General features: G+C 62.3%; 4 protein-coding genes across 4 annotated transcripts in view; 1 reads left to right on the forward strand and 3 right to left on the reverse strand.

The window, feature by feature from the left end:
* Nucleotides 1–27,546, forward strand: part of RACGAP1 (Rac GTPase activating protein 1) — a 190,894-nt gene that overhangs the window by 41,940 nt on the left and 121,408 nt on the right. The window lies entirely within an intron of this gene.
* On the reverse strand, nt 310–23,335 carry AQP6 (aquaporin 6). The gene is made up of 5 exons (XM_084877516.1): nt 23,285–23,335; nt 3,372–3,775; nt 2,535–2,693; nt 2,241–2,321; nt 310–1,645 (listed from the first exon to the last, which is right to left on the reverse strand). Exons 2-5 carry the CDS (start codon nt 3,762–3,764, stop codon nt 1,433–1,435), a joined length of 846 nt encoding a protein of 281 aa, XP_084733642.1. The 5' UTR covers nt 3,765–3,775; nt 23,285–23,335; the 3' UTR covers nt 310–1,432.
* On the reverse strand, nt 11,258–14,659 carry AQP5 (aquaporin 5). The gene is made up of 4 exons (XM_084876425.1): nt 14,282–14,659; nt 13,155–13,319; nt 12,723–12,806; nt 11,258–11,962 (listed from the first exon to the last, which is right to left on the reverse strand). The coding sequence occupies exons 1-4, from the start codon at nt 14,642–14,644 to the stop codon at nt 11,777–11,779; spliced, it is 798 nt and encodes a 265-aa protein (XP_084732551.1). The 5' UTR covers nt 14,645–14,659; the 3' UTR covers nt 11,258–11,776.
* Nucleotides 22,503–27,472, reverse strand: AQP2 (aquaporin 2; the record flags this gene model as incomplete). Its single annotated transcript, XM_084877517.1, has 4 exons — nt 27,010–27,472; nt 23,912–24,076; nt 23,510–23,590; nt 22,503–22,712 (listed from the first exon to the last, which is right to left on the reverse strand). Exons 1-4 carry the CDS (start codon nt 27,367–27,369, stop codon nt 22,503–22,505), a joined length of 816 nt encoding a protein of 271 aa, XP_084733643.1. The 5' UTR covers nt 27,370–27,472.

Genomic DNA, 27,546 nt, shown 5'->3' on the forward strand with positions numbered 1-27,546 from the left:
GCTGCATCTCAGAATGCCATGGTGATGGGCGCCATAGAGATGAGAACTAACTTTTATTGGCTTGTCTCTTCATTCCAGGGTCCCTCCCCCAGCACCCCCGCCCCCTCGCAAAGCTCCGCAGATTCTCACCCCACCCATCCTCACACAGCTCCCAGGACCGCAGCCTCGGCAGAAAAGGAGGCAGAGCTCCCATGAGGGGAGCAAATGGAGTGAGAGAAAACGTCCCGTTTCTCCCTCTCAGTCTTCTCCCTATCTCCCTTCTTCCCATTATCAACAGCAATTGTATTCAAACCCAATAATTACAGTAATAGCAGCAATAATCGTCATTTATTGGCTTTGTTTTTCTAACACTTTTACTTCCCCAAACATTTTCCAATTCCTTACTTGTTTTCACAACAGTCTCTAGGGGAGGCCTGTGCCCACTGGGTCGCTGGGGAAGCTGAGGCCCAGGCAGGACCCGGGTCCCGGGCAGAATCGGTTTGTAGCAGCTTGTAAAGACTAACGAACCAGCCGAGACTCTGGCCGTCCTTCAGAGGCATGGAGCCGAACATCTTGGTGCCCGCTCCATTCCTGCCATCCTTGGGACTAGTCCACAGCGTTCGGGGTCCTGGCAGATTTGAGAAGAGGCTGAGACAGCTCCTGTGGCCCAGGGCATGGTCCGAGGGCCGGGCCGGAGTCATCCCCTCGATGGGACAGGGGGCGGGGGCAGGAAAACCCCCGGAAGAGCTTGTCCCGGGAAAGGCCCGTCAGGCTCAAACCTTCCTGGCCTGGTTCCCGCCCTCTGCCAGCCCGAGAGGAGCTTCCTCTCCGTGTCAGCTCCTCCCAAGGGTGGGCTTCTCTCCTGAGCATTTGGGGGTGGGGGGTGAGGGGAGTGAGTGATGAAGATCTAAAGGGGGGGTAATCTCTGTCCTCAGGAAGCCCCCAGCCTGAGGGGGGAGCCACAGCCTCCTCCCCCGCTCCCCCCAAACCACAGCGAAGGGCAGAGATCCCTGAGGAGCTCTGAGTCTTCTGGGGAGTCTGGCCCCTCCTCCCTGCGGGTGGGGTAAGAAGTTGGGGTTCCCTGAGGTCCCTTTAAGCAGACTGGCTCTCTGGGTTCTAATTCCCCTGTCTCTCCCCCCCCCCTCCGCCCCCGCAAGACCTGGGGGTCTGGAGTCCAGCTGGATGAGAGGGGGCGGGCAGGCGTGAATCCCCTGCCTCCCTCCGCTGTTCATTGGAGATGGAGGAGGAAGCGGGACAGATTTGCTCCCCAAATTCTATCTAGAAACGGATGCCCAGGGGAGGGATTGGTATCCCCTCCCCCCCCTCTTAGGACAAGAGGCCAAGCCCCCCTACACACCCTTACACCCCCGCCTCCTCTCAGGAAACCTGAAGTCTGGGCACACGCGGCACATGCCCACGCACAGGCCTCGCCGAAGCCTGAGCAGGCCGAGCGCTATGCTATCTGACACATGTTCTCCATCCTGGTGTCCCCTGGACTGGGCGGGCGCTCGTCTTCCTGGGGCTCCGCCCCGTCCACCTCCTCCATCTCCGAGGTGCCTGTGAGGATGGCCAGCCGCTGGGCCAGGGTCTTGGTGTCGGGGAACAGGATGAAGTTGTAGATCAGCGACGCCAGGACAGCCCCAGTCAGGGGTCCCACCCAGAAGATCTGAGGAGCAGAGAGAGGGGCGCCGGCCGTGAGCCATCGGGATCACGGGGGGCTGTGGGACCCTGACCGCTTCCCCAGTGCCGGCGTGGTCTCCGGGAGCCCTGGAGCTGCCTGAAAGGTGGCGGATTTGGGAAGCAGGAGTCCTGTCCAGAACTGTCCCGCGAATGAGGGGGGGGGCGGGATCTCGCCTCCCACGGGCGGCCCAGGCTCCTCCACTCCTTCCTCCCTGCTCTCACCTCCCCTGTACCAGCCGGGAGCCCTGGCTAGTGCTGCTCCTCGCTTTGCTGGTGTGTGGTTGTGTCTATTTCTGTTTGCCTTGTTCTTTATCCAAGTTTGGAAATTGGTCCAGCTGGAGACAGTGAATAAGGAAACAGCCAGGACTTGAGGCTGCGGTTCCCGCCCTGGCCCATTTCTAGCCGGTCCCCTGGGCACCCTGGGCGATGGAAGCCAGAGCGAAAGGAAGAACAAGCCCTGGCCTTCTGAGCTCAGGAACCTCCCTCAGGGGGCAAGCTGGTCTGTGGCAGGGCGACTGCCTGCCTGCCCCGGTGAGGCCCGAGCCTCACCCCCCACCCACGGCTGCCCCCGAGGGTCTCACCCAGTGCACTTCGAACTTCCCCACGATGACAGCAGGGCCGAAGGAGCGGGCGGGGTTCATGGAGCAGCCGGTGAAGTAGACCTGCGGAGTGGCTGTGGGTCAGGGTGTGCGGGGCTCAGGCAGGCCTGGGAGGGCCGGTCCCCGCCGCCTTAGTTCAGACCCAGCTCCGGCCGTGGCCTCTGCAGCACGTAGCCTGGGCCTGGGGTATGGGGCTCCCCCGACCCCCAGGGCCTGAGGGGCGCAGGGAGGGACGTTCCCCGGCCTCCGGGCCCCCGCAGCCCCTCTGCCCCTTACCCCGATGAGGTGGCCCAGGGCCACGGAGGTCCCGATCATGGCGGCCGGGGAAGCCGCGGTCTGCCGGCTGTCGGTGGAGGCAAAGACACAGAGCACCAGCTGCAGGGTCAGAACCAGCTCCACCGCCACCGCCTGGCCCGCCGAGACTCTGCTCTGCACCTGGGCGAGAGGGTTGCCCTGGGTCCGAGGGGCTCCCCAGGAGAGGTGCCCCGCCCGTTTCCTGGGTCACGCCTCACCCCTGCCAGGCCTGGACGCCAGGACTGCGCAGGGGGTGGGGGTCAGCCCTGGCCGCCTGCTCCCTGCAGAAGCAGTGCCACCCTTCCCGCCCCAGAGGCTGCTGGGGCCAGTGGTTTAGGGGGTGGCCGGGGCTCAGAGAAGCTGGGGAGCATGTTTGCGAGCTGATTGGGGGGAGACCTGCATGGAGCGGAAGGAGGAGATTGGGGGAGGTCGGTGGAACAGAGGTGACTAGGGGAACTGGTTGAGGGCTGGTGAAATGGGCCTCAGGGTGCTGGGGGACCGTGGGGAGGGAGACGAAGTGCATGCAGGGTTCCTGCCGGCACCCGCAGCCCAGCCCTCCCTGGCTTCCCCAGCCCTCCGACGCCTGGTCCTTCTCCGCCTCCTGCCCCTTCGTGCGGCTGCTCCCACCTGCTCCTCAACCCACGACCCCACCCCACCCCTGCTCTGTCTGCACTGAAGCCGCACGCGGTCGGACTCCCTGGGGCCCGGGGCCCAGCACGGCAAGAGTGAGGCAGGTGCCTGTGCGGTTACCCCCCTGCCCCTCTCCTCAGCCGGGCCCTCCCCCGCCCTGGCCCTGCGGGGGCCCCTCCCCGCACCTACCACGTTGACCGCCAGGGTCTCTCGGATGTCTCCCGGGGTGACCCCGTAGAGCAGGGCGGCCCCCACGATGGCCCCCGCCAGCTGGGCCGCCATGTAGGCCAGGGCGCGGGGCAGGGAGATCTGGGAGCCCACGAGGAAGGCCAGCGTCACGGCGGGGTTGACGTGCGCCCCGCTGGTCTTCCAGGTCACCTGCACCACCATGGCCGTGGCCAGGTTGAAGGTGATGGCGACCTGCAGCACAGAGGGCAGCGCCGAGGGCCAGCGCATGGCCGAGCCCACGCCGAAGAACACGTACAGCCCCGTGGCCAGGAACTCGGCGAACAGCGCCTTGCTGATGGCCGTCCAGAGCCGGCAGCCCAGCCTCCGGGCCCAGCCGCAGCCTCCCGGCTCCATCCCTGCAGGTGCTGAGTGTGGGCTGCGGCCCGCTCCGCCCCGGGGCCCTCTGGTCTGCGGTCCGGGCTGCTCTGGGGCCTCACTGGCCCGCCTGGGGCTCCTCGCTGCCTGCGGCCAGGACGGCGCTGGGCGGACGGCAGGGGCCGCGCTGGCGGGTTATGTGTGTCTGGATGGGTGGGCGGGGTGGGCCGGCGCTCACATGCCTGTCCACCCGGAGCTCACCTGACAGCTGGGGGGGGGGGGGGGGGGCGGTCTCAGGGCGCTGATCTGGAACCTCCAGGGAGGTTTCCAAGCTGGACAGGCCTGACGGGCTGTGGGCAGAGCCCAGCCGGAGGGCACAGGCGCTGGGACTCCAGGGCGCTCACATCCCTGATGCCAGCGTGGATAGTGCGAGATCTCTGCATCCCCAAGCCCAAGGCCTGCCCCAGAGGGCCCTGTGCATTCTGGGGGGGGGGGGGGGGTTTAAGAGGGGGTGCGGAGGGGGGACGACAGGGAGACTCCTGTTCTCCCAGCCCTCTGCCTCCAGATGGCTCACACTGCCTGCACCCCATAAGCCCCGATGTGAAAGGAAGCGCCCTCCTCCATCCCCAGGTCACGGGAAGCAGCGTAAATAGCGTTTCCTAGGGCCGTGGCCTGTGGGGACGCAGAGGGGCAGGTGGACGGCGGCTTATTCTATTCCACAGCTGGTCAGGTGGCACACAGGCCGTGGCCGCCCTGCTGCTTGCCCGCGGAAATTTCCACTGGAGTCACACTCACTTCCCTGTCTCTCTGCTTCCCTCCCTCCCTCCCATTCCTCAGACCGCCCCCCGCCCCCCTTCTCAGGGGACAAAACAGTGCCCTTGTGCCTCACACAGGGCAGCGGAGCCGTTTCTGAGGCTGTTTTGTGGCCATGCCGCCCTAAAGTCACCCAAGCCCTAGGCTCTGCCCTTCCATCCTTTGCCGTATAGCGAGGTGCTGACCCAAACAAAGGCATTCCCTCCCTAAGAAGGCTCTGCCGAGCTGTTAAAATAATCCTGTCTTCACCTCCTAACACCTCGCCCCTGGACATACCCACCTGCCCAGCGGATGCCCCTCTTGTCCTCAGGCCCCCCCAAACGAAACCTTTCCCGAAAGGAGGTCCCCCTCCCCCACCCCCAAACACCCCTCCTGCCCCCCCACCCCGCTCAGCTGCAGGCACCTGGGCAGCATCCTGACCCTTCTCCCCGCCCCCCCCCCCCCCCATCCACCGAAGGCCTCGTTCTGCTGCTTCTGGGCCCTACGTGCTTCTTGACTGAGCTCTCCTCCGGCACCCCTGCTGCCTGTGACCGTTCTGTCTGCTCCAATCAATTATCCACACTGCAGCCCCAGTGATCTTTCTAAAATGCAAATCTGTCCTGCTGCTCCTCTGCCCAGCACTTCAAAGCTCCGTCCCTCCTGTGAGCCCCCTGCGTGCACGTGCCTGGCCTCCAGGCCCTGGGATCCCGCTCCTCCTCCCCCTCCTCCTCCTCCTCTTCCTCCTCCTCCTCCTCCTCTTCCTCCTCCTCCTCCTCCTCCTCCTCCTCCTCCTCCCCTCCTCCTCCTCCTCCTCCTCCTTCTCCTCCTCCTCCTCCTCCTCGCCTCTCTCCATGCCTCGCCCTGCACTTTACCCTCCGGCCTCATCCGAAGGCCCATGGCTCCGGAACGCTCAGAGCTGGTCTGTCCTTGGAAGATGCTCTCTCTTCTCTTCCCACCTCCTCTGCTTGGCAACCCCCCTATCAGCCCCACATCACCGCCCCTTCCCTCGGCGAGGCCCTCTGTGTCCCGCCACGCCTGGACAGTCTGTGCGCTGCAGTCACCACAGGCCGTGGCCGTGGTGTTAACGGTCTCCAGGGAGGCGGGAGCTCCTGAGGGAGGCAGGAGCCAAGGCTTGCTCATCCCTACGGCGGTGCCTGCACAGGGAGAGAGCATCGTAGGTGCTCAATAAGGAGCTGTCGAAGGAATGAGCGGAAAGCTTCCCTTCTGCTTCTCCCGAGTCTGTGCCTTCATCGGCCGTCTGAGGGGATGCAGAGGCAGGAGGAGTGGGTGGCCTCACCGGCTTTTTAAAAATGTTTTTATTGATTTCAGAGAGAAAGGGAGAGGGAGGGAGAGAGAGAAACATCAATGATGACAGAGAGTCATGGATGGGCGGCCTCCTGCCCATTGGCGATCGAGCCAGCAACCTGGGCATGTGCCCTTGACCTGAATCGAACCCGGGACCCTTCAGTCCAAAGGCCGACACTCTATCCACTGAGCCGAACCAGCTAGGGCTTCACCGGCTTCATGACCTCCTGGAGGCGGGCGGCTTTCACATCTGCTTCCTTCCAGCTGCCTGTTCTTAGTCTTATCCCCGCTCTCACCTGGGCCCGGGCCCTCTGAACTCTTCCAGGGAAATACCCCGGCTCTGATCACAGGCTCTGGCCACCCACCTCCCCATCTCAATCACAGTAACACTGCTCGCCCCCCCCCCCCACGCCCCCATTCTGTCCTCCCAGCCGTCCTGGCCTGACCCTACCTCCTCCAGCCAGATGCCCTGGCCCTGTCCTGGCTCTCTCTTCTCCCTCCTCCCCCTCCCACACCTGCTCCTCTCCATTCCCATTCTGCCCACACCCTCTGCCCGCCACCCGCTCTGCCGAGCGCCGCTGGGCACGCTCGCCCGGCCGTGCCGGCCGCCACGACAAGCCCCTGTTCCTGGCCTCAGCAGGGGCCGCTGCTCCGTTCCGCAGTCCTCACAGCACCCTGGGCGGCCGTCTCCCCATGCTTTCCCGGCCCCCACTCTTCAGCTTCCCCCACTCCGCTCAAGACCCGCTCTGCAGGCAGGTCCTCTGGCCTCCTGCCCCACCCAGACAGCCTCGCTGGCCGGCAGTGCGCCCTCCCGCCCTCCGGCCGCAGCTCGCCGTGGCGGCCGTGCCCTGGCCCGTCCCCGCCCGGAGCAGAGGCAGCCCTTCCCTCGCTGAATGAGGGCCCCCCCGGGCGGGGGCGGGGGCGTCTCTGCGGTTCCCTCTCACCGCGGCGTGCGCTTCTCCCTCTCCTGGCTCCTGTGTGACGTGCCCGGTCACCTCGGAGTCCTGGGGACCGTGAATTTGGAACGCCCTTCCTCTTGTCTCTTTTCAAAAGACTTTGTTCCAGTCTGACTCCTCCATGAAGGCTGCCCTGGTTTTCCTCCCCAGCGGAGGCAGGGCAGGCTGTGTGGAGAGGGCGCTGGGCTTGAGCGGAGCCAGGGGTGCTCGGCCCGCCACCTCCCTGCCTCCGCGGTCCCAGCACAGGCTCCTGCGCTCTGCTGGCCGGAGGGGTCTTCCAGGAACCACTCAGGGAGGAGGCCCGGGCAGCCTGGGTGGGCGCTCTGCCGGAGGCTGTCCCGGAGAACCCTCCCCTGGGGACGGACACGTCCAGCCCCGCCACGTTTCCGAGCCTCAGCCCCGGGCCCGCACACCGGGCACCAAACCACAGGAGTCCGCCGAGGCCTCGCCGCCGCGCACTGCACTCCCGACCAGTGCCCGGCGCCTGTGCCTTCAGTTTCCCTCCGAATGAAATGGAGATTAGAACCCCACCTCCCACGTGTCATTAGGAGTCCATGTGCCAATTCCCGGGAGGTGTTTCTGAGCGAGGAGATGCTGGTCATTAGAACCCCACCCCCTCCCCTGTCCGGTGAGACGCGTGAGGACTGGGCCGCGGGGCAGGGTCCCGGTGCTGCGGCAGCTCCAGGACAAGCACCCAGCGGCCCCGGCCTGGGCCCCGGAGGCCGGGCATGAAGAGCAGGGCAGCCTTTGTTCTGGTCGCCCAGAGCAGAGCCTCCCGGGGCCCAGCCCGGCCTGGGACAAGGTCCTTCACCCCCGAGGCCAGCGGGCACTGGCCGGGGCTTGCTCCGGTTCCAGCCAGCCCTGGGCTCTAGGTCACTCGTGCTCAGAGGCCTTCTGCCAAGGCCCCACACCTGGCTGCCCACACTGCCTGCCAGGGAGCTGTGTGCGCTTAGCCTCCCAGAGGCCTGTCTCTGGGCGCCCAGGTCCCCGAGAAGGGAGGAGCATGCGTAAGGGAGTGCGAGCTCTGACGGAGGACCAGGGTTCGGGGGAGATGGGGCAGCAGGAAGGAGGAAGGTATCAGGAGAGAAGAGGAGGGGCATAAACACATGACCGGAGGGAAGACGTCAAAGTAGCTTCCCTCACCTCATCTCACCACTCCCCACAGAACGTGACAGGCGAGGCAGTCTGACCGCCTCTGCAGACAGGGGAGGAAACTGCGATCAGAGAGGGGCCGAGAGAGCTGACCCTGCAGCCGAGTGGTTGGCAAACTCATTGGTCAACAGAACCAAACATCAACAGGACAACGATTGAAATTTCTTTTGAGAGCCCAATTTTTTAAACTTCTTCTAACACCACTTCTTCAACATAGACTCGCCCAGGCCGTGGTATGTTGTGGAAGAGCCACACTCAAGGGGCCAAAGAGCTGCCTGTGGCTCGCGAGCCGCAGTTTGCTGACCACGGCTCCAGCCCACCCTCCTGTCCATCCATCTAGACAGCCAACCTCTGTCCATCCTCTCCTTCACCCCCAGCCCTCCATCTCTTCACCGGTGAGACCTGGCAGCCCTGCGCAGAGGGGGAGCGGAGGGGCAGGACGCCTCCTAGAGGGGAATCAAGGCGCTCCCTGGTCCCATCTTCAGGTGGAGCGGAGGGTCCCAAGGGTGTGACTGAGCATGTGTGCTTGGGTGTGACACACATGCGCCTCTCGGATTACACACATGGAGCCGGGACACGAGCGGAGGAGGATTGGCGAGGCTGTCACAGGCACGGAGGGAGCAGCCCCTCGGCACAGCTGCAGGTCAGGGTGGATGCGGGGCTGGGCGTGTGCCCGCTCCTGCAGGTCTTTGTGAGCCCGGACCTGGCGGCACGTGGAGGATCAGCCACCGCGGAGCACAGCGCCCTCTGCTGGCCACGGAGCCCGACTGCCGCAACGTGGCCGTCCAAAGCGTAGGTGGCTCCTCTCGCTCTGGCGGGGCCGGGAACTCCCTCGGACTGGGCGCCTCCCCCCGCCCTGAGGGTCTGTCCCCCACAGGCCCACTTGCCAGAGAAAGGAACGCAAGTTGCTGAGCTGCGGGAGAGGCCAGCCTCCCAGGCACGGCTGTGCCTGCACCTGAGTCTTCTGGAGGCTTCTGGACGCTCTTTCTTCTGCATCCCATCTCGGATCGTGGCGTGGCGGTGGACTGGGAGTAGCTACTTCCCGGTGGCCCCAGGGGACCCAGGCCTGAGAGACTCCCCGTGTCCTCCATCCCCCACGTCTGGAGCCCAGACCCAGAATTCGAGGCCGAGAAGCGCAGCAGCATTTGTGCATTCGGTGGTCGAGGTCGCCCTCTGCTGGCGGGAGCTGGCACTGGCGGCCGGGCCTGGGTGGAGGCCGGAGCTGGCCGCCCCTGTCCACAGGTTCTCACACGCATAGCTGCCTCTTGGTGTTAACTGCACGCTGATGAGGCAGGCGGGGCAGGGCAGGGCGGCTGCAGCTCCCACCCACAGATACTAGGCTCAGGTGGAGGAGGGCTGGGGCCTCTGCCGCCCTCACCCCCACCCCCTGCCACTGACCCTTGCCAGCAGGGCCTGCAGACTCTCCCTCCTCTTCCCCGCCCGTCTCCGAGCCCCGCCGGCCCCTTGTCTTCTGAGGCAAAGCTGAAGACTGTGGAGCAAGTTTCCACCCAAGAGAAAGCTGGCGCTCAGGTTCACACACTCCCAGGAGAGCAGAGGCCCGGACCCAGGCTATGGCCAGGGTCCCAGCTGCTGGTTCCTCTTCACAGTTGTTTACTGAGCGCTCACCCTGAAGCGTCTGGCCCTGTGGGCACCAGGGTTTTATTTCTATCCATTGTCTCGTTTTATCCTCACAGCCACCCATGAATGCAAGGAGCCCCCCTTCCCAGGTGAAGTCACTGAAGCTCGGAGGGTGTATGTTACCCAAAGTTAGGCACCCAGACCTGGACCCCAGCAGCCTCTTTAAGTCTGAGGCAGAGCCTTGTCCTGAGCTGCTCACCTGCACCCACCCTTCCCCACAGCGCGAGCGGGTCCTGGGAACCTCACCCCTCCCTCTCATCTGACCCCACAGCAACCTGGGAGGGAAGCAGCTCTAATCCCTGTTTTGTAGCCTCGCAGAGGGAGGCCTGGCTGGTTAAGGGGGTTCCTCAAGGGGTGTCCGCGGCAAGGGGACAAGAGCCAGTGAGGGCAGAGCAGGGCCCCGCGAGGAAGATGGTGGGACACTGGGTGGGAAGGGGAGACCAGAAAAGAGCTGGGCCAGTGCAGGCTGTGTGTGTGTGCGTGTGTGTGTGTGTGTGTGTGTGTGTGTGTGGGTATGTGTGTTTGTGTGTGAGTGTGTGTGTGTGTGTGAGAGAGAGTGTGTGTGTGTGAATGTGTGTGTGTTTTGTGTGTGTGAGTGTGTGTGTGAGTGTGTGTGAGTGTGTGTGTGTGTGAGAGTGTGTGTGTGTGAGTGTGTGGGTGTGTGTGTTTGTGTGTGTGTTTGTGTGTGTGTATGTGTTTGTGTGAGTGTGTGAGTGTGTGTGTGAGTGTGTGTGAGTGTGTGTGTGTGTGAGAGTGTGTGTGTGTGTGTGTGTGGGTGTGTGTTTGTGTGTGTGTTTGTGTGTGTGTGTGTTTGTGTTTGTGTGTGAGTGTGTGTGTGTGTGAATGTGTGTGTGTTGTGTGTGTGAGTGTGTGTGTGTGTGAGTGTGTGGGTGTGGGTGTGTGTGAAAGTGTGTGTGTGTGAGTGTGTGGGTGTGGGTGTGTGTGAGAGTGTGTGTTTGTGTGTGTGTTTGTGTTTGTGTGTGAGTGTGTGTGTGTGTGTGTGTGAGAGTGTGTGTGTGTGTGTGTGTGGGTATGTGTGTTTGTGTGTGAGTGTGTGTGTATGTGTTTGTGTTTGTGTGTGAGTGTGTGTGTGTGAATGTGTGTGTTGTGTGTGTGAGTGTGTGTGTGTGTGTGTATGAGTGTGTGTGTGTTTGTGTGTTTGTGTGTGTGTGTGTGTGTGAATGTGTGTGTGTTGTGTGTGTGAGTGTGTGTGTGTGTGTGTATGTGGCAGGGCAGGTAGGGCTGCTGTCCCTGAGCACAGGCTCCCAACATGGCTCCTTTTAGAACACGGAGGGGCAGAGGGGAGTCCAGGCTGAGCCTCCTCCCTGATGGCAGACTGGCTGGTCACCCCCTTGGCATCTCGAGGGGCTGCAGGCTGGTTCGCTCTCCCCCTCCTGCCTGACACACCCTCCCGGAGGGGCAGGGACTTGACATAGCTGAGGCGGGAGGGGAGTGTGGGCGGCGCTGAGTGAAGAGGCTGCTCCTCCTCTGCTCCCCCTGCCTGCTCCTGACCTCCCGCCCCTTCTGCCTCTGGGCTCGCTCCCGCTCCCACTCGCCTCTCTCGCTCTTCCCTCCGCCATATCTGACTCCGGGCCCCCGGCCTCAGCTCCCTGTCCTTCCACAGAGGCCCGCGGAGCCGGGGGAGGTGTGGGTGGTGAGGAGGAGCAGCGATGAGACAGAGGCAGAACGTGAGCGTCAGCGGTTTATTGGGAAGCCCCCACTCCAACCCCCAGCCCCAGCCCATGCACCTGGAAGCGGAAATAAATAAGGCAGCATCAGTGAGCCAGTCTCTCCCTCCTGAGGAGCTCGGGAGGGCCAGCCTCTGCCTCCTAGGGGCTAGGATCCTTCTGGCTCTTGGGGGAGGGGGGGCTGGGGAGTGAGGAATGCAGGCCACTCCTTATTGGCCTGGCCCCGGTGGCTCAGTGCTGAGTTCACACTCTCTGAGGTCTGACCTCATGGCAGCGCCTGGCCTGTCTCAGAGAGACCCCCCTTCCCATCAGACCTCAGCCCCTGGCCCCACCCCGAGAGTCCCGTCATGGGTTCCTGCTCCCGTTTCTAACTGCAGCCTGGGGAGTGAGTGCCTCCCCCCTAGCCCAGAGGACCCGGCTGTGGGGAAGGAAGCTTTGTTGGTTTTTTTTTTTTTGGGGGGGGGGGAGAGGCGGGTTCCCCTGAATTCAGGGGTGAGGGGCTAGCCCCGTCTGGCGCTGGTCAGTGGGCGGTCAGCTCCATGGTCTTCTTCCGCTCCTCCCGCTGCTCCTCCCAGTCCTCCTCCGGCTCGTACGTGCCCTTGACGACGGCCACCCGCTCGCTCAGGCTCAGCGAGGTGGGGAAGAGCAGGTAGAAGTAGAGGATGGCGGCCAGGGCGGCCCCCACGATGGGCCCCACCCAGAACACCTGGGGGAGACAGGGCGGCATCGCGGGCTGAGCCCCGGCCTCGGGGACCCCCTCCCGCCTCCGGAGGACAGACTCGGGACCCGCAGGAGAGACAGACATGCGGACCCCCCGAAAGAAAGACTTTCTCCCACCTCGGGGAGACGGGATCGCAGACCCCCCAAGGATAAGGATTTGGATCACAGACACCCACATCCTTAAAGGAGACAGACCAGAGCCCCGGAGGCCAGGGCTCCTGCCCCTAAAGAGGCAGGTGAGCCATCAGAGGGAACAGACACATCGCTCCGCAGAGAGACGGCAGAGCTCCTCTCCTGCCCACAGGGGGCAGGGCAGACTCCGGAGGGACACCATGAGCTCTCACAGGACTGTCCAGAGAGACAGACCCATGGGAATGGGGAGGAAGACCGTCCCAACCCCTCCACAGGGAAGTCAAACATCAGGGAGGACAGACACACAGACTCCCAGAGGCACAGACAAAATCCTCAGAGATCAGCCTAGAGGTGGGGATCCCCTCGCTTACCTAGAGGACAGACAGACATAGCCGCGCCCCCCCCCCCCCCCCCCGCACACCCCCAAAGGGCCTCCTTGTCCATATAAATCTACGCCTGCATCCTATTCCCTACGGTGCCCCCTTCTCTCTGCAGCCACTGCTCGCCACTGCTCCCCGGCCACCCCGAACTCTGGGCCCACAGCACCCAGAAAGGCTGGAGTCCCAGCTGGCGTCCTGGCCTCACTGCCAGGGACCGGGGCCGCCCAGACTCACCCAGTGTGCCGGCGTGAACCGCCTCATGACCACCGCGGGGCCGAAGGAGCGGGCGGGGTTCATGGAGCAGCCGGTGAAGTAGATCTGGACAGAGAGAGGGAGGTGGGGAGGAGGACAACGTGCATGTCTGCTCCCACCGAGCCCCAACTCTCCCAGGGTCACCCCGCACTCCAGGGGCTCAGCCAGATCTCCAGCTCAGGATCCCCGTTCCCAGGCTGGTGGCCTCTCCCTCCACCGGTCCCTGTGACCACTCCTCTCTTCTCCGCCCGCTTTTCCCGTATTCCCTCGGGCTAGAGAAGGATTGGGGGGCTCCGGTCTGGGACAGAGTACACAGCGCCACCCCAGGCCTAACGGCAGGGTTCCCTGGTCCGGAGAGGGCTATTTGCCCGGAGGGGCTCCCCAGGACCCCAGCCACATGGCAGCTCTGCTCACCCCCACGAGGTGGCCCAGGGTGACGGACAGGCCGATGGACAGGGCCGGGGAGCCCACGGGGCCGGTGCGGCGGGGGTCGGTGGAGGAGAAGATGCAGAGCGCCAGCTGGAAGGTCAGAATCAGCTCCACCACCATGGCCTGGCCGGCCGTCGTGTTGTTGTTGAGCTGCAGGGGGAAGGAGGGTTAGGCTCGCCTTCCGGCTCCATGGCCGGGGGCCTGGAGAGAGGGGTGTAGGGCCTCCGAGGACGCCCCAGCCCCGTGCACGTCCAGGCCGGGAGGCCGGCTGCCGGAGAGTCTGCACACTTCACAGCGCGTACAGGGCCGGGGCGCGGGCCGTGGCCGGAGGGTGGGATGAGGGAGCTTCTATTGGCACAGCCCTATCAGCGGTTCTGCCCAGGCTCCAACCCCCACAGGCTGGCATTTCCCCTCCCTCCTGTGGGCAGCTGCCCAGTCTGCCTACTGCACCCCCAGCCCACCTCCCGCCCGTGCCTGAGCCACTGCCAGGCCAACCTCAAACCCGTCTCTCCAGTGCGGCTGACTCACGGCCTGGCAATGGCCGAGAAAATCCTCCTCTGTGTTTGCCTAATGAACCCAGTGTGCATGGGACATGGGGGCTAAATCTGGGGCTTTGGGGGGGGGGTGCAGAGGGGGAGGCAGCAGGGGCCAGGAACGGGAGCCAGTATTCAACAGACACCCTCCCACTAGAACGGAATGAGGGGTTCACATGCACGATCTCTAAGTGGGACCCCTTGACACCTGCTGCGGTCAGTGGCCGCCATCCCCCTGCAATGGCTGAGGAAAATGAGACTCAGAGAGGCCAGGGTCAGAAGCCAAGGTTGCAACCCTCCTCTCTGATGGTTCCAGGAAACCACTCCACTGAGGAAGGGACGGGAGCTGTGAGGGCGCCAGAGGAAGGCAGAGCTCAGGGAAAGACAGGAGAAAAGGCAGGAGCTTCGGACAAAAAGGAGGGGCGGTAGGCTCCAGGAGAAAGGCCGCGAAGGGGCCGCAAAAGAGGGGGCAGGTAAAACCCGGGAAGGCTGAGCAGGCACACCCCAGGGGCCCGGGTATTCCTCTTCCTGGCCTCGGTGGTGTGCCCTGGCCCACCCCCAGCCCCGGGGGGCACTCACCGCGTTGACCGCCAGGTTGCCCCGCGCGTTGGCCGGCGCCAGCCCGTAGAGGATGCCCGCGCCGGCCATGGCGCCCAGCAGCTGGGCCACCACGTAGAAGACGGCGCGCAGCAGGGAGATCTGGTTGCCCAGCAGGAGGGCCAGCGTGATGGCCGGGTTGATGTGGCCGCCGCTCACGGGCCCCAGGGCCTGGGCCAGGGTGCCGATGGCCAGGCCGAAGGCCAGCGCGATCTGGAGGATGGTGGGCAGCGCCGACGGCCACTGCAGGGCCGAGCCGAGGCCGAAGAAGACGAAGATGAGGGTGGCCAGGAACTCGGCGAACACGGCCTTGACGAAGGCCACGGAGCACACCTCCTTCTTCATGGTGGCCGCGGGGCCCGGGCGGCGGCGGCGGCGGCGGGCGCCCGTCGGGGCGGCGGCGGGGGCGCGGGGGACGAGGCACCGGCTCCCCGGGGCGCGCTCTCCGGGGCCGGGCGCGCGGCGGGCGGGCTGGCGCGGGCGCCGCAGGGGCGCGCTATATAGCGGGCGGGCGCCCCCCGCCGGGGCGGGCGCGGGGGGGCAGGGGGCGGCTCCCGCGCTCCGCGGCCAGCGCCGCTCGCGGGGAGCGCCCTCCGCGGCCGCCCCGGGCTCTGCGCCGCCGCCGCCGCCGTCCCGGGCCCCGCGGGGGCTCCAGCCCGGGCAGCTTGCGGCCTGTCGGGGCCAGGGGACCCGCGCGGCGGCGTAGACCGGCCCCGCGGCCGGCGCCCCGCGCATGGCGAGCTCCGGGCGGCTCCCGCGCTCAGCTCCGCGCCGCGTGCCCCGGGCCCCGCGGACACTTGGCTGGGCTCCCCCGTCCTACTACCGACCTCCGCCGCCGCCGGGCTCGCCCCCCGCCGCGGTCCTCCCTGCTCTCCTCCTCCGCGGGCCCCGGGTCCGGCTCCTCCTGGGCCTCCCGCGCCCCGGGCATCCTCGCGCAGCCTCACCCCGGCGGGCGGCGGGGCAGAGTGATGCGATCCCCGCGGACAGCGCCTCTCAGCTCCCCGCTGGCGGGGGCGGCTGGCGGGCTGGGCCGTGCAGGGCCGTCAGTCCGGCCGGCCGTCGTGGGCCTCTCCCTGGCCCGGACCGGGCGGGCCTCCCGGGCTGGAGTGGGGGCGTTTTGGGAAAAGCGAGCGCCCGGGACAGGCTTCCCCGCGCCTGGCCACCCTGGACCTCAGCAGCCACAGGGCAGCCCTGGAAGGAGCCGGTGCAGCCCCGGAGGCACCCTCTGCTCTGCAACCGTCCTACCCCTGCAGCATGGCCTGCTTGGGGGGCCACTTTGTACATGGGACCGAAAGAGGGGCATGGTGGGTTAGGTTTCAGGCAGGGAAGGAGCCTGGGACTTGGGGCGCTGGAGTGGGGCGGGGTGGGGTGGTGGGGCTGCAGGGCACCGCGGACCTCCCATGCCGGGACTGGGCTCTCCCGCCTTCCTTTCAGAAGCCCCCACCCCAGGTCCCAGCTTTTCCTTCTCCTCCAGCTCCCCGCCTCCCCTCAGCCCCGGTAGCCTCCTTGTCCTTCAGACTCTCACTCAGCCTTGAATTTCCTCCCTCTCTCTGCAGCTCCTCTGGCTTTCTCCTTCGGTCTGTTTCTCCAAACCCTGTCCATCTCTCTTTTTCAGACTTTCTGTGTTTCTCCCTAGTCTCTCCCTCTCCTTCTCCTTTCCATTCTGTTCCCCGCTTCCTTTTACAGCCTCAGCCTCTCTAGCCTCTCTCTCTAGTTCACCTTCCTTCTGCCTCTTAATGTCTGTGACTTCCTTGGTTTCTGTCTGTCTCTACCTCCGTTTCTATGTCTGTCTCTCTTCCAGGTGGTCGTTTTCAATGCCCCCAGCCAGGTCCTCCCACCCTTGGTCGGGGTCACACTTTCTTCCAGTTCCCACGGCTCCTCCTGCCTTTGCACCTTCTCTCTCAGCTCCCAGCTGCTACCCACCATTCCTCCCACCTCTCCCCTTTCCTATCTCCGGGTCAGGCACGTGGGGAATGAGGCTGGAGTGCCCTCAGGGCTTGGAGGAGGGGCAGGGAATGACTCTTGGGATCCCGAGAGGGGAGCTGCACTAATAACCTCCCTCCTCCAACCCCCCACCACTCCCCCCCACCGTGTGTCCTTGGGAAGACTTAGCACGGAGCCTGGCGCGGAGTAAGGCTAAGTAAAGCTTCCTGGTGTTGCAACTGTAATTTAAAAAGCCCCCCGAAGGCTCTGTGTGGAGCTAAGGTGGCGGGTGCAGCAGAGGGAAAGAACAGGTGCTCCTCTGTCCGCCTGTCAGGTAGGGGCGAAGGGGAGGGACCGGGAGGAAAGCCAAGGGCCTAGAGGTCCGGGCTCTGGGCTCCGTGGCAGCTCAGAGGCCAAAGAAAACAGGGACCGAAGAAACCCTGTTATTGTTCCTCCTCCGTCAGTGCTTCCTGCTGGAATAGCTCCTCCCCCACATGGCTCCTCTTAAGGCAGAGGTCTGTCTGTCCTTTCTGCCCTGGGTCCTGGGCCCTGCTCCTGGCACAGCATGGAGGCTGGGTGTAGGATTTTGTGGGCCTGTTGTGGGCCTGGCCCTGATACAATTTCAAAGAAATTGTTATCAAGGACCCTGATAACCCCACAGGTGCTGAGGGCTGTTGAACTCGCCTCCCGTCTGCACCCTTCCACCTTCTTTCTTGTCTTCTCTCCCTGGGCACTGTCTGCGTGACCCCACAGGTCTCTGGGAGTGGAAGGACTCAGCAGTGCTCACAGGAGACTGGCCACCAGGGGAAGCTCCTGCTTGAGGATTTGGCCCAGTCCTTTACCTCTAACCAAGGCCTTCGGCCTCCACTGTGTGATTGGATTCTGAGCTGCGTGTGAGGGGACACAGGCTCAGAGGTGCGGAGTCACACCGTGACCTGAGAGGGGACCCTCGGTGTCACCAGGAATGGGCGTGGTGTGGCTGAGGAAGGAGGCCTGGTTGCTCAGATTGCTCAGATGGGGCAGCTGGTTATGTTTCCTGGGCCTGTGCTGGAAATCCTTCCCTCTCTTCCAACTCTCTGTCAGGGTCCCTCCGTCCCCAGGTGGTCACGAAGAACTAGAGGAGCTCCCGTGTCCTGGGCTTGTCTTTTCTCTGAGCGCCAGGGCCCTGCCCTGCCAGCCCCAGAGGAGTGTGCTTCCCTGGGACCTTCGTGGGCTGGGAGATGGGTCTCCCCACTTGAGGCAGAGAGGGTTAGACTATCTCAGGGAGGGCCCCTTCTCTCCTTTCCTGACATAGAGACCACTGTATTCTCTGGAGGGCTGGGGGGAAGGGACAGGAGGTGATGCCCCTGGGGCTACACATAGCCCCAGTGTTGGGAAATAGTCATTCATTCTCTCCACAAAGAGTTATTGAGCACTTATTATGTACCAGGCACTGCTCTAGGCACAGGGGCTGTAGCTATGAGCTAGCAGGCAACATCTCTGCCTCGTGGAGCTAATATTCTAGTGAAAAGAGACGGACAACACATAACGGACATGTGCAGATTATCTAGTACAATAGACTGTTCAGTGCTATGGGAAAATAGGGTCTGTGCTGGGGTGGCAGTGGAGTTTCTTTGAAATTGTAAAGCGGTGTCAGTGTAGGTCTTACGGAGAAGGTGACAGCTGAACAAAGACTTGAAAGAGGAGAGGGAGAGAACCATGCCTATGCCTGAGGGAAGAGCATTCCCAGCAGAGGGAGCAAGGGGAAGAAGCTTAAGGAGGTGGTGGAGGTGGTGGAGGTGGTGGAGGACAGGGGTGGTGAAGGTGGGTAGACCTGTGCACCCCCCCAAAGGACTGCTGGCTTCCTTGGGAGATCAAGGAAGTCAGAGTCGAGGACTGATGTGGTCTGACAAAGTTTGCAACCTGGCCCCTCTGGGGCGGTGTTGAGAAGAGACTGAAGGGGCAGGAATGGAAGCAGGGGGACTGACATCCAGGGGGAGATGATGGTGGCCAGGACCTGAGGTGAGGATGATTGGATTCTGGGTCTCCCGTGAAGGTGGAACTGACAGGGTTCTCTGATGGGGCTCACGTGGCAAGTGAGAGCAAGGAGTCAAGGATAATGAGCGTTTTGGCCTGAGCAGCTGGAAAATGGAGTTGTTATCAGTTGAGATGAAAGGACTGTGGGCAGAGCAGGTGTTTTTTAAAAGTACATATTTTTATTGATTTCAGAGAGGAAGGGGGAGGGAGAGATAGAGACATCAATGATGAAAGAGAATCATTGATTGGCTACCTCTTGCACCCCTCCCACTGGGGATTGAGCCTGTAACCAGGGCATGTGCCCTGACCGGGAATCAAACAGCTCCTGGTTTATAGGTGGATGCTCAACCGCTGAGCCAGTGTGTCCGGGCATAGGAAGCACAGGTTTGGAGAGAAGAGCAGGTGGTCAGTTTTGAACTCATGGAGCATTAGGTTTGTCCCAGATCCTGGAGGTTCTGCCCTGATTTTCCAACACAGTGCTACAGCCTGCACGAGGGGACCAAAAGGGGCTGCTCTTGACTCTGTCTGCAGGCCACACAGCCTACCCATGTCTTGGTGCCCTCTCCATGGTGCCACCTGGGTCACAGAGCCTGGATGCTCCTCTGGCCAGGTTGCCACCAATCAGTTGAGCATTGAAACCCTCGCTGCACCATTCCTAACAGCAGCTCTGGGGAGCCCAGGATGTGCCAGGGACCCCCGTCTGCCTGCTGGCACTTTGGGCTGTACTGACCATCTCTAAGTTGTGGAAGAAACAGCACTGGTTTGCAAATGAGCATTTATTGAGCTTAATATACGCAGGGTGCTGTGCCAGACAACACAGAGGAATGAGGATAGACAGGAGAATGCCAGCTGAGAACTGGGAGGAGGCCTGCCCCTGTAGGGCGTACAGTCTAGCTGGGGGGCATTGCATATGTACAGCTTAAAGATACAAAACATCAAAGCAACATTTGCAGGCGCAAAGTCTTTATCTGACACAACGTGGGGGGTTACGGGAATGGATGCTGCTGGGACCCAGTGGTCAGCTACCTCCTCCCCTCAGCTCAGAGCCTTCTCTGTCCCCAGCCTGGGGACCTGTCCACCTGCCTCTGTGCTGCCCGGCCTCTGTCTGGTTTGAGATGTGACTCACTTCCATCCTCCTCCACCCTGAGTGCTCTTCAAGGGCAGAAACCAGCCCCGTGTTCTTCGTCATTTCACTCCTGCCCCGCCACAGCCCTCCAGGGCCCTGTGTCCACCACAAGTCCGTGGGCTGGGCTGAACGGGCTCAGTTGCGTGCGTTGGTGTCTGCCAGGGGCTTCCAAGAGGGGTCTGGGACTTGCCTCAGACCGGACCTCGTCTCCTCTGACTTCTGACTGAAACCATCATGGGGTTTTGAATAAAAGGCCTCAGTTCAAGTCTTGTCTCCACGACTTCTGACCTCTTTCTTAGCTTCAGTTTATAAAAGAGGAAGAACAGTACAGGGATGGGCCACTTAAGGAGGGGGACACATTCTGAGAAATGCATCGTTAGGCAATCTTGTCATTGTGTGAACTCATGTCACTGAGTGAACTCACACCAACCCGGATGGAATAAACCCATATACGTTTATACTACTGATGGCGCCGTAGGTTTGTTTGCACCAGATCATCACAGACAGGTGAGTAATTGCTGTGCTACGATGTTATGATAGGCGATTGGAATGTTCATCTCTGTTATAATCTTATGAGACCACCGTCACATATGTGATGAATTGTTGACCTAAATGTCATTTTGCGGCACATGACAGTGTTTGCCCTGCCCGTCCCGCAGGTCGGGGTAAGGGAGCACTGCAGTTTTAGGAGGATTCCGTAAGTGAGAAAACGCATGTGAAGCACCCAGCACAGAGGCTGGGACACAAGAGACGCTCAAAGGTGCCAGTTCTCCTCCAACCCCATCACTTAGAATTTTGCCTTGAACTCTGACCTTAGTAACCCCAATCTGGGCCATCGGGGCTAGAAGTGGTGGGGATCTCACATTTAGTTCTGAGGGAGATGAAACCCAGGAAGTGAAACAGACATGGAGAGAAATTCTTGGTAACTTCTAAAGGGACAGGCTGAGGGGAGGTGGGGTGGGGATGAAGTGCCTGAGACACATCCGGGCATGGCCCACAGCTCAGAGCCCTGCTGTCTCTGAACTCCCAGAGGACAGTCAGCGCCAGGAGTACCGCCCTGGAGGTCACTTTGGTCTCTGACTTGAGTCTCCTCCCAGTACTGTCTTGGAGGTCAAGTGGCTGGTCAGGGGGCGGGAGGAGGAGGGGGCGCGGTTTGGGGGGTGAGGCAGAATCACCTCCAATGACTCAGAGCAGCCTTTTTCTGACCCTAAAGGGAGCTTTGGTCAAGGAAGACAAAAAAGACAGATGCAAAGGTGGGCACAATTACAGGAATGTTCCTGGTACTCGGTCCATCTCTGAAGGGAGAGGAGGAGGAAGGGCTGGAGGCTCGGGTCCACAGTGGGTGCCTGGCGCAGTGAGGTACAGACACCTATAAACGCCCTGAGAGCATGAAGGCCTCAGAGAGCATGCAGAAGGGGCTCAAGGTGTGATTCTTAAGTTAGCTACGCAGCAGGTCGGAGAGGAAGGAGAGAAGGGATGGTCTGGGTGGTGGGAAGAAAGAAAGGAGAGAACAAGCAGGGTGCACTCAGGTCAGGAGAGTTTAAGAGGCCGGACCAGGAAGGGGCCAGACCCAAGCCTAGGCCCTTCTGCCTGCACCTTGGGGTTCTCAGGGCTCTCCTTTGCTCGGACTACCAACCAAAAGAGGTAAAAAGAGGAGGGGGCCGGGGCCCTTCTGCATTCTAGCCCCACGAAGCAGGAATGGTGGAATGGTTTCGATAATGAGTGATGATGGTGTGAGGAATCACAGTTCACACAGCATCTTTACAGGGAGCATCTCACTTAATCCCAGTGAATCTCACGGAGGGCCGACGCACTGGCCTGGAAACGTAGGAGCCCAGGCTCTGGACACAAACCCGCCTCGGCCTGCACACGCCATTTCCCTCCTCCGGCCCGTGAGTGCTGGGCTACTCTCTCCACAGGGGCTGTCCTGTGGGGGGCTGGGGAGGGAGCCCGGGAATGAGGAGGGACGGAGAGGGAAGAGCTGCTGGGGGGGGGGGGGCGGAGTGCCGGTGGAGGGATGGGTGATGGAGGGGTGTTGCCTGGTGCCTGTGGTTTCATGCCCAAGCGCCTTCCTTGCTCAGCCAGCCACAGGGTGTGCTGGGTGAGAGGGCTCACTTGCGAAACCGAGTGTCCCCTTTCAAGAAGTGTCTAGTTGCAAATTTCTCCCTCTCCCAAGACAAAAGCCAGGGGCCCACAAAGAACGCTTGTTTTCTCTGTCACAGTGGGAGGCTAATCTCTAGGTCTAGAGCCCCCTGGAGGTGGGGGCACATGCACACATGTGGGTCACATGCACACGTGCACAAACACACACGCGCGCGTACACACACATCTCTCCCTGGGAGAGATCCTCCGCAGGCCAGAAGGAGGTCCCTGGACACCCACTTTCCCTCTTTCCCAGAGGTCAGTTCTGGGGGAGCCATCCTCTGGTTCACCTTTCCGCCTCTAGCAATGGGTCCTGACAAGCCTTAGCCCAGCGCTGACCTTGGGGAAATTTTCCAGGAGGGGCCGGGTGGGGAATTCAGGTGCTTGCCTCAGCCCTCTCCGTGGCCTCCAGACCCTCCCTTCTCCAGGGAGCACACTCTTGGAGCGCCAGGGAGGACCCTGGCAAGGACTCAATCCCACAGAGGAAGTGGAGCTACTGCAGGAAGGGAGGAAGGGAGGAAGGGGTCCAGGGGAAGGTGAGGGAGAGGTCGCCAGCCACCACACCTGCACCACCGCAGGCACACTCGCTCACACTCAGGAGCACGCACAGCCCTACACCTGGGGACAGAGAGCCATGCGGGGATGAACACACTCGCACACTAGGGAAACCCCATTCCCAGACCCTCCATGATGGGGTCTGCACACTCTCCCTCCCCAACCCAACCCACTCCTGGAGACAGGCTCCCCAGAACCTTCCTCCGCCCGCTCACCCGCCCTCCTTTCCCAGCTCCCTGCAAGGGGCCAGAGGGAGTCCGCTGCCCTCCACCTGCGGCCTCTAGACGGTCGGCCGGCTCCCCACCACCCCGCACCCGGGAGCCGTGCAGGCCCGGAAGCAGCTACTCTGCCCTGGGGCCAGCGTTGGGCCCGGGCCGGGGGCCGGCTGGCGGGCGGCGGGAGTCCGGGCAGGGCTGGGCGCCGGGCCGGGGCGGCGGGCGCCTAGGCCTTGCTGCCGCGCGGGAGGCTCTGCGGCGAGTGCAGCTCCACCGACTGGCGCCGCCGCACCTCGCGCTCCTCCCAGTCGGTGTCGGGCTCCAGCCCCTTCAGCACGGCCAGGCGCTCCGCCAGGCTCTTGGAGGACGGGAACAGCACGTAGTTGTAGAGGAGGGAGCCCAGGATGGCGCCGACCAGCGGTCCGATCCAGAAGACCTGCGGGGGGAGCGGAGGCGCTGGGAGCGCGGGGCGCGCGGGGCGGCCCTGCTCCTCTCCCGCCGCGGGGCCACGAGGCCTCGCAGGGGTATGGAGTGCGCGCCCTGTGATTAGAAACGGCCACGCGGGCTGTTGGGGGAGACCTGTGAGTTGGGGTTCAGGGGGCTTATTCCCCCGCGGACTGCCTGGTTGAACCTGGACACCTTATTCCCCACTCGGTGCCTCGGTTTCTTTTCATTTAACACCGCCCAGGGTTGCGAAAACTAAAGGAGTTAATGTAGAATAAGGCCTGGCACACACTGAGCGCTAGATAAGTGCCAAATAAAGAACATGTGTTCGGCCAAAACCGGTTTGGCTCAGTGGACAGAGCGTCGGCCTGCGGACTGAAAGGTCCCAGGTTCGATTCCGGGTCCAGGCTCTTGGTTGTGGGCACATCCCCGGTGGGGGGTGTGATGGAGGCAGCTGATCGATGATGCTCTCTCATTTCTAACTCTCTATCCCTCTCTCTTCCTCTCTGTAAAAAAAAATCAATAATATATATATATATTTTTAAAAATGTGTTCGCCAGCTACCGTTTATCAAGTCCCAAGGCACCGAGGGACCTGCTCACACCAGTGACCTCACCTAATCCTCTCCGAAGGCGGTGAGGCCAGAGGGGGAGACTGAGTCTTTCAGCATCAGACCCCAGGGTGGGCCCCCGGACCCGGAATGGTGTGGAGCCCCCCTCCCCGACCTGTTCCAGGCCTGGCTGGGCTGGGTTTCTGGGGAGGGAGAAGGGTGGAGGATTCTGCCATTACCCAGTGGTCATCAAATTTGCCGGTGACAACAGCCGGAGCCAGGGAGCGGGCGGGATTCATGGAGCAGCCGGTGTAGTGGATCTGCAGTGGGAGGCAGGGGGAGGGAGAGAAAAGAGGGGAGGCCTGGGCAGGAGTCCTGTGCCCCTCTCCAGACCATGAGCTCAGCCTAAAGGGAGTCCACCCCCCGGACAATTAGGTTCATGTTATGTTTACTGGGCTCTGTCCTTGGAGGCTGGAGTGAGATCTGTGCTTGGGTATCTGGCAGTCAGACCCTCTGGGGTGTGTCTGTCCTTCGTGGGAGTCTGATCTGTCCCTGTGGGGCCTTTGCCTGCCACGTGGGGGGATTCTGTGTCTCTTTGAGGGAAAGTCTGTGTAGACGGTAAGGCTGAGACCATGACCTACCCCGAGGAGGTGGCCCAGGGCCACGGAGAAGCCGATGGACAGGGCAGGGGTGCCCAGGTTGTCGCTCCGGCGCTCGTCGGTGGAGGCGAAGATGCAGAGCACCAGCTGCAGGGTCAGAAAGAGCTCCACCGTGACGGCCTGGCCGCCTGTCGTGTTGTTGCTGAGCTGAGGACAGAGAGGGGGACAGTGAGCGTGCTCCCTCACTGGCTCCATCGTCCTGTCAAGACTCCAGGGCGGCCTGTGGGCTGGCCGGGAGCCAGAATGTCCGGGCTCACCAGCCACCTTAGTCCAAACCACCGCTGGCTTCTTCCTGGGCCCATGGCCCACAGGCCGAGGGATGGACTCAGACTGGCCTGAGTCCCCGGTCAGAGGAGGAAAAATGACTCCATAGCCCAGGAGATTTGGGGGCTGGGATGTGTGCCTATGATGTGAGAGGAAAAGGGTGCGAAATCCAGAATTTCTTTTTCTTTTCCTTTTAATATTTTTGTTGATTTTAGAGAGGGAGAGGGAGAGCGAGATAAAAACATCAATGATGAGAGAGAATCATTGATTGGCTGCCTCCAGTGCGCCTCTCACCCGGGACCCAGCCCACAACCCGGGCATGTGCTGTGACCATGAATTGAACCATGACCTTTTGGTTCATAGATCAATGCTCAACCACTGAGCCGTATCGGACAGGCCAAAATTTCTGTTGCTTGAAGAGCAAGAAGAGAAAAGGTTTTGAATGCAGCAGGAAGTTGAGGCCAGGTAACAGGAAGGCCTTCCTCTCTCCCTAGGCCATAGGATCCTGGTGTAACCAGAGGCCTTTGGTCAAAGGCTCCCAGGGACTGGGACGAGTGTCTGGGGATAGTCCCAGTGTGCCCCTCACCCCCCTCAAGTCTAGCATATGACTCGTTCCTCTAACCTTTGACGGTTCCCTTTGACTTCGCCTGTTTCCCATTGCATTTCAGGCCTCAGTTTTGCCCTGTGATTTGCTCTCTGCACACACCATGGAGGCTGAGGTGATGCCTCCATACCCATGTGGGGTGCCTGTGACCCCATCAGCCCCTGCCTTGGGCAATGAGAGAACTTGAGGCCAAGCAAAGAGCTAATTTCATAACTGGACCACACCCAGAACTGGATTTCTCTCTGGTGTTTGTCATTCTGTGCCCTACACCCTGCCCTTTGGGGCTGGGCACTGAACCAGGCAGACCTGTGACAGCTCTCACCTCCCATGCCCCTTCTGCAGGCCTTGAAACCCGACCCCTGGATCCTTGCCATTGTGCTGTCACTGTCGGGTCTCCTAGAGCCTATGCCAACCCCCTGTGGGCCAATGTCACCGCCTGTGGGGGGGGGAGGGGGGACAGTGAGAGGCACCTTAGAGGCAGACACTTTGGAGGCCTCTGACTTACCACGGGCCCCTACTTACTTCTGCCTCGGTTTGTCCTTCTGTAAAATGGGGACAACAAAATTCCGGAGGACTGTGTGAGGACTGGAATCGACAGTGTCAGAGCCCCAGCCCCATTCCTGCTGGTAAATGGCTGCTCTAGGGGAGACGGTGTGGACGGGGGTTTGGTGTCAGATGGCTCTGGGTCCATGGCTTACTGGTTCTGTGACCTGAATCAGTTGAATGCTGAGCCTCAATTTACCGCTCTTGGTAGAGGGTCCCAGAACGCACCTTACAGCATTATACCAAGAATAAGATGCTATCTGGCCTGGCACAGAGCAGGCGCACACCAATGGAAACTCCCCGGGGGCCAGGCTAGCCTTTCTAGGGGCCTCTGGCCTCTGGGTAAGCCAGCCCCACGCTGCCTCCCTGCAGCCAGGCGGGTTCCCCTCAGCCCCTCATGGTAGTGATAACCTTGGGGGAGACCTCCCAGGCCCTCCCATTCTGAGGCTCCAGGCAGCTGTGACATGATGGAGGAGCGAGACTGAGAGTCCCACTGGCTCCTTAGTCATCCTGTCGCCCCGCGATTAGAGGAGATTCCTCAGTCACATTTTGAGACTTTCTTGGCCCTGTTCTCAGGAAGTTGCTCTTTGTCTACCTCCCCTCGCTGCCAACTGTTCTGTCCTCAATGGAAACGGTCACATTCCTCAGGCTGTCCCCGGGCATGGCTGTCCCAGCCCTTCCTCAGCCTTGAGCCCAGCCCCATCACACAGTCCATTCGGAGGCGGTAAAAAGAGAGAAGCCCCCCAACTGGGGCATCTATGTCCCTCGTGTGAGAAAGGGCCACTCGCACACAGGAGGGGCGGCCACAGGGACTGCGCAGGACTCTTCCGACACACCAGAGCTCTAAGCTGGTGGCCAGGGCCAGAGCAGGCCAAAAAACACAGGAAAATGAGGCCGGAAAGAGGCACTTGGGGGCGGAGTCAGGGTTCTGATGAGGGGCACAGTCCATTTCTCCCCACCACGCCCTCAGACGCCCAGGCCTTGCCCAGACTAGGGGAGCAGTGGGGGCATGGAGGGGCTGGGCATCACCCTCAGCTCCCCACGCACCCACCTGCCGTGCCGGTGAGCCGCCAGTCGTGAAGCCGGCAGTTAGCTCACGGGCTCCAGGGTCTGGAGACAGCACCCCTCTGCTGCCCCTGGTTCTGGCACTTTCTCTGGTATTGACACCCGGTAGAACTTTTGGCTTGTACTTCCCCTCTCCGAGCCTCAGTTCCATGTTCTTAAGGAAGGGCGTACCCACCCTCCTCCGCAGCGCTGTAGGAGGTGTCGGAGGCTGGTGAGGAGCCCCTCGCAGGAGGGCGGTACACGCTGAGGAAAAGGTGGGTCCTTCTCCCCTCAGGAGACCACGGGACTCACTCTGAGGTTCCTCCCAGCTCGGAAAGCACTTCCACTTTGGGACCCTGTCCTCCACCGAGTCCCAGCCCAGGCCTTCCTCCACGAGGGAGGGCAGAAGGCAGCAGCAGCGCTGGGGTATCGTATCGGCTTCAGCTCTGGCCCTGCTGCTCCTTCCACCTGGCTCTCCTGTGGCAGCTGTGTTTCTGGCTCCTGCACCTCTGCTCCCACCCCCGCAGCCTCACTCCTTCTCTTTCTCTCTGCACCCAGACCCTCACCCAGACCTGTTCCCTCCGCCCCACCCGCCCTGGGGCGGGGGTGCAGCGCGGGCACTCACCGCGTTGATGGCCAGGTCCCCCCGGATATCTTCGGGTGTGATCTCGTGCAGCAGAGCAGCTCCTGCCACGGCCCCCAGCAGCTGGGCGGCCACGTAGAAGGCCGCCCGGAGGAAGGAGACGTGGCAGCCCACCAGGCAGGCCACGGTCACCGCGGGGTTGATGTGGGCCCCGCTGACGTGGCCCAGCGCCTGCACCAGGGTGCCGATAGCCAAGCCGAAGGCCATGGCGATCTGCAGCCCCGAGGGCAGGGCCTGCGGCCAGTTGAGGGCCGAGCCCAGGCCAAAGAAGACAAAGAGGAGAGTGGCCAGGAACTCTGCAAACACGGCCCGGGAGAAGGCTATGGACCGCAGTTCCCACATGCTGCCGACTTCCGCGGGCCGGCCCAGCGGTCTCAGGGCAGGAGGCTTGGGTCTCTCTCTCTCTCTCTCTCTCTCTCTCTCTCTCTCTCTCTCTCTCTCTCTCTCTCTCTCTCCCGCTCTGTCTCTCAGGGCTTCTGGGGAGGCTGGGTCATGGGCATTTACAGGGTCCTTCCGCCC

This window comes from Pipistrellus hanaki (genome assembly GCF_964339955.1).
Source record: "Pipistrellus hanaki genome assembly, chromosome: 3".
Taxonomy (NCBI): Eukaryota; Metazoa; Chordata; class Mammalia; order Chiroptera; family Vespertilionidae; genus Pipistrellus; species Pipistrellus hanaki.

Bases quoted from the DNA above. Each gene is read 5' to 3' on its own strand.
- AQP6 (XM_084877516.1), bottom strand. From the start codon at position 3,764: ATGGAGCCGGGAGGCTGCGGCTGGGCCCGGAGGCTGGGCTGCCGGCTC. The intron at 2,322-2,534 runs GTAAGGGGCAGA...GCCACTCCGCAG, and splicing joins CCCTGGGCCACCTCATCGGG to GTCTACTTCACCGGCTGCTC. The intron at 1,646-2,240 runs GTGAGACCCTCG...TCTGCTCCTCAG, and splicing joins GGAAGTTCGAAGTGCACTGG to ATCTTCTGGGTGGGACCCCT.
- AQP5 (XM_084876425.1), bottom strand. From the start codon at position 14,644: ATGAAGAAGGAGGTGTGCTCCGTGGCCTTCGTCAAGGCCGTGTTCGCC. The intron at 13,320-14,281 runs GTGAGTGCCCCC...TTCCCCCTGCAG, and splicing joins GCAACCTGGCGGTCAACGCG to CTCAACAACAACACGACGGC. The intron at 11,963-12,722 runs GTGAGTCTGGGC...TGTCTCCCCCAG, and splicing joins GGTTCACGCCGGCACACTGG to GTGTTCTGGGTGGGGCCCAT.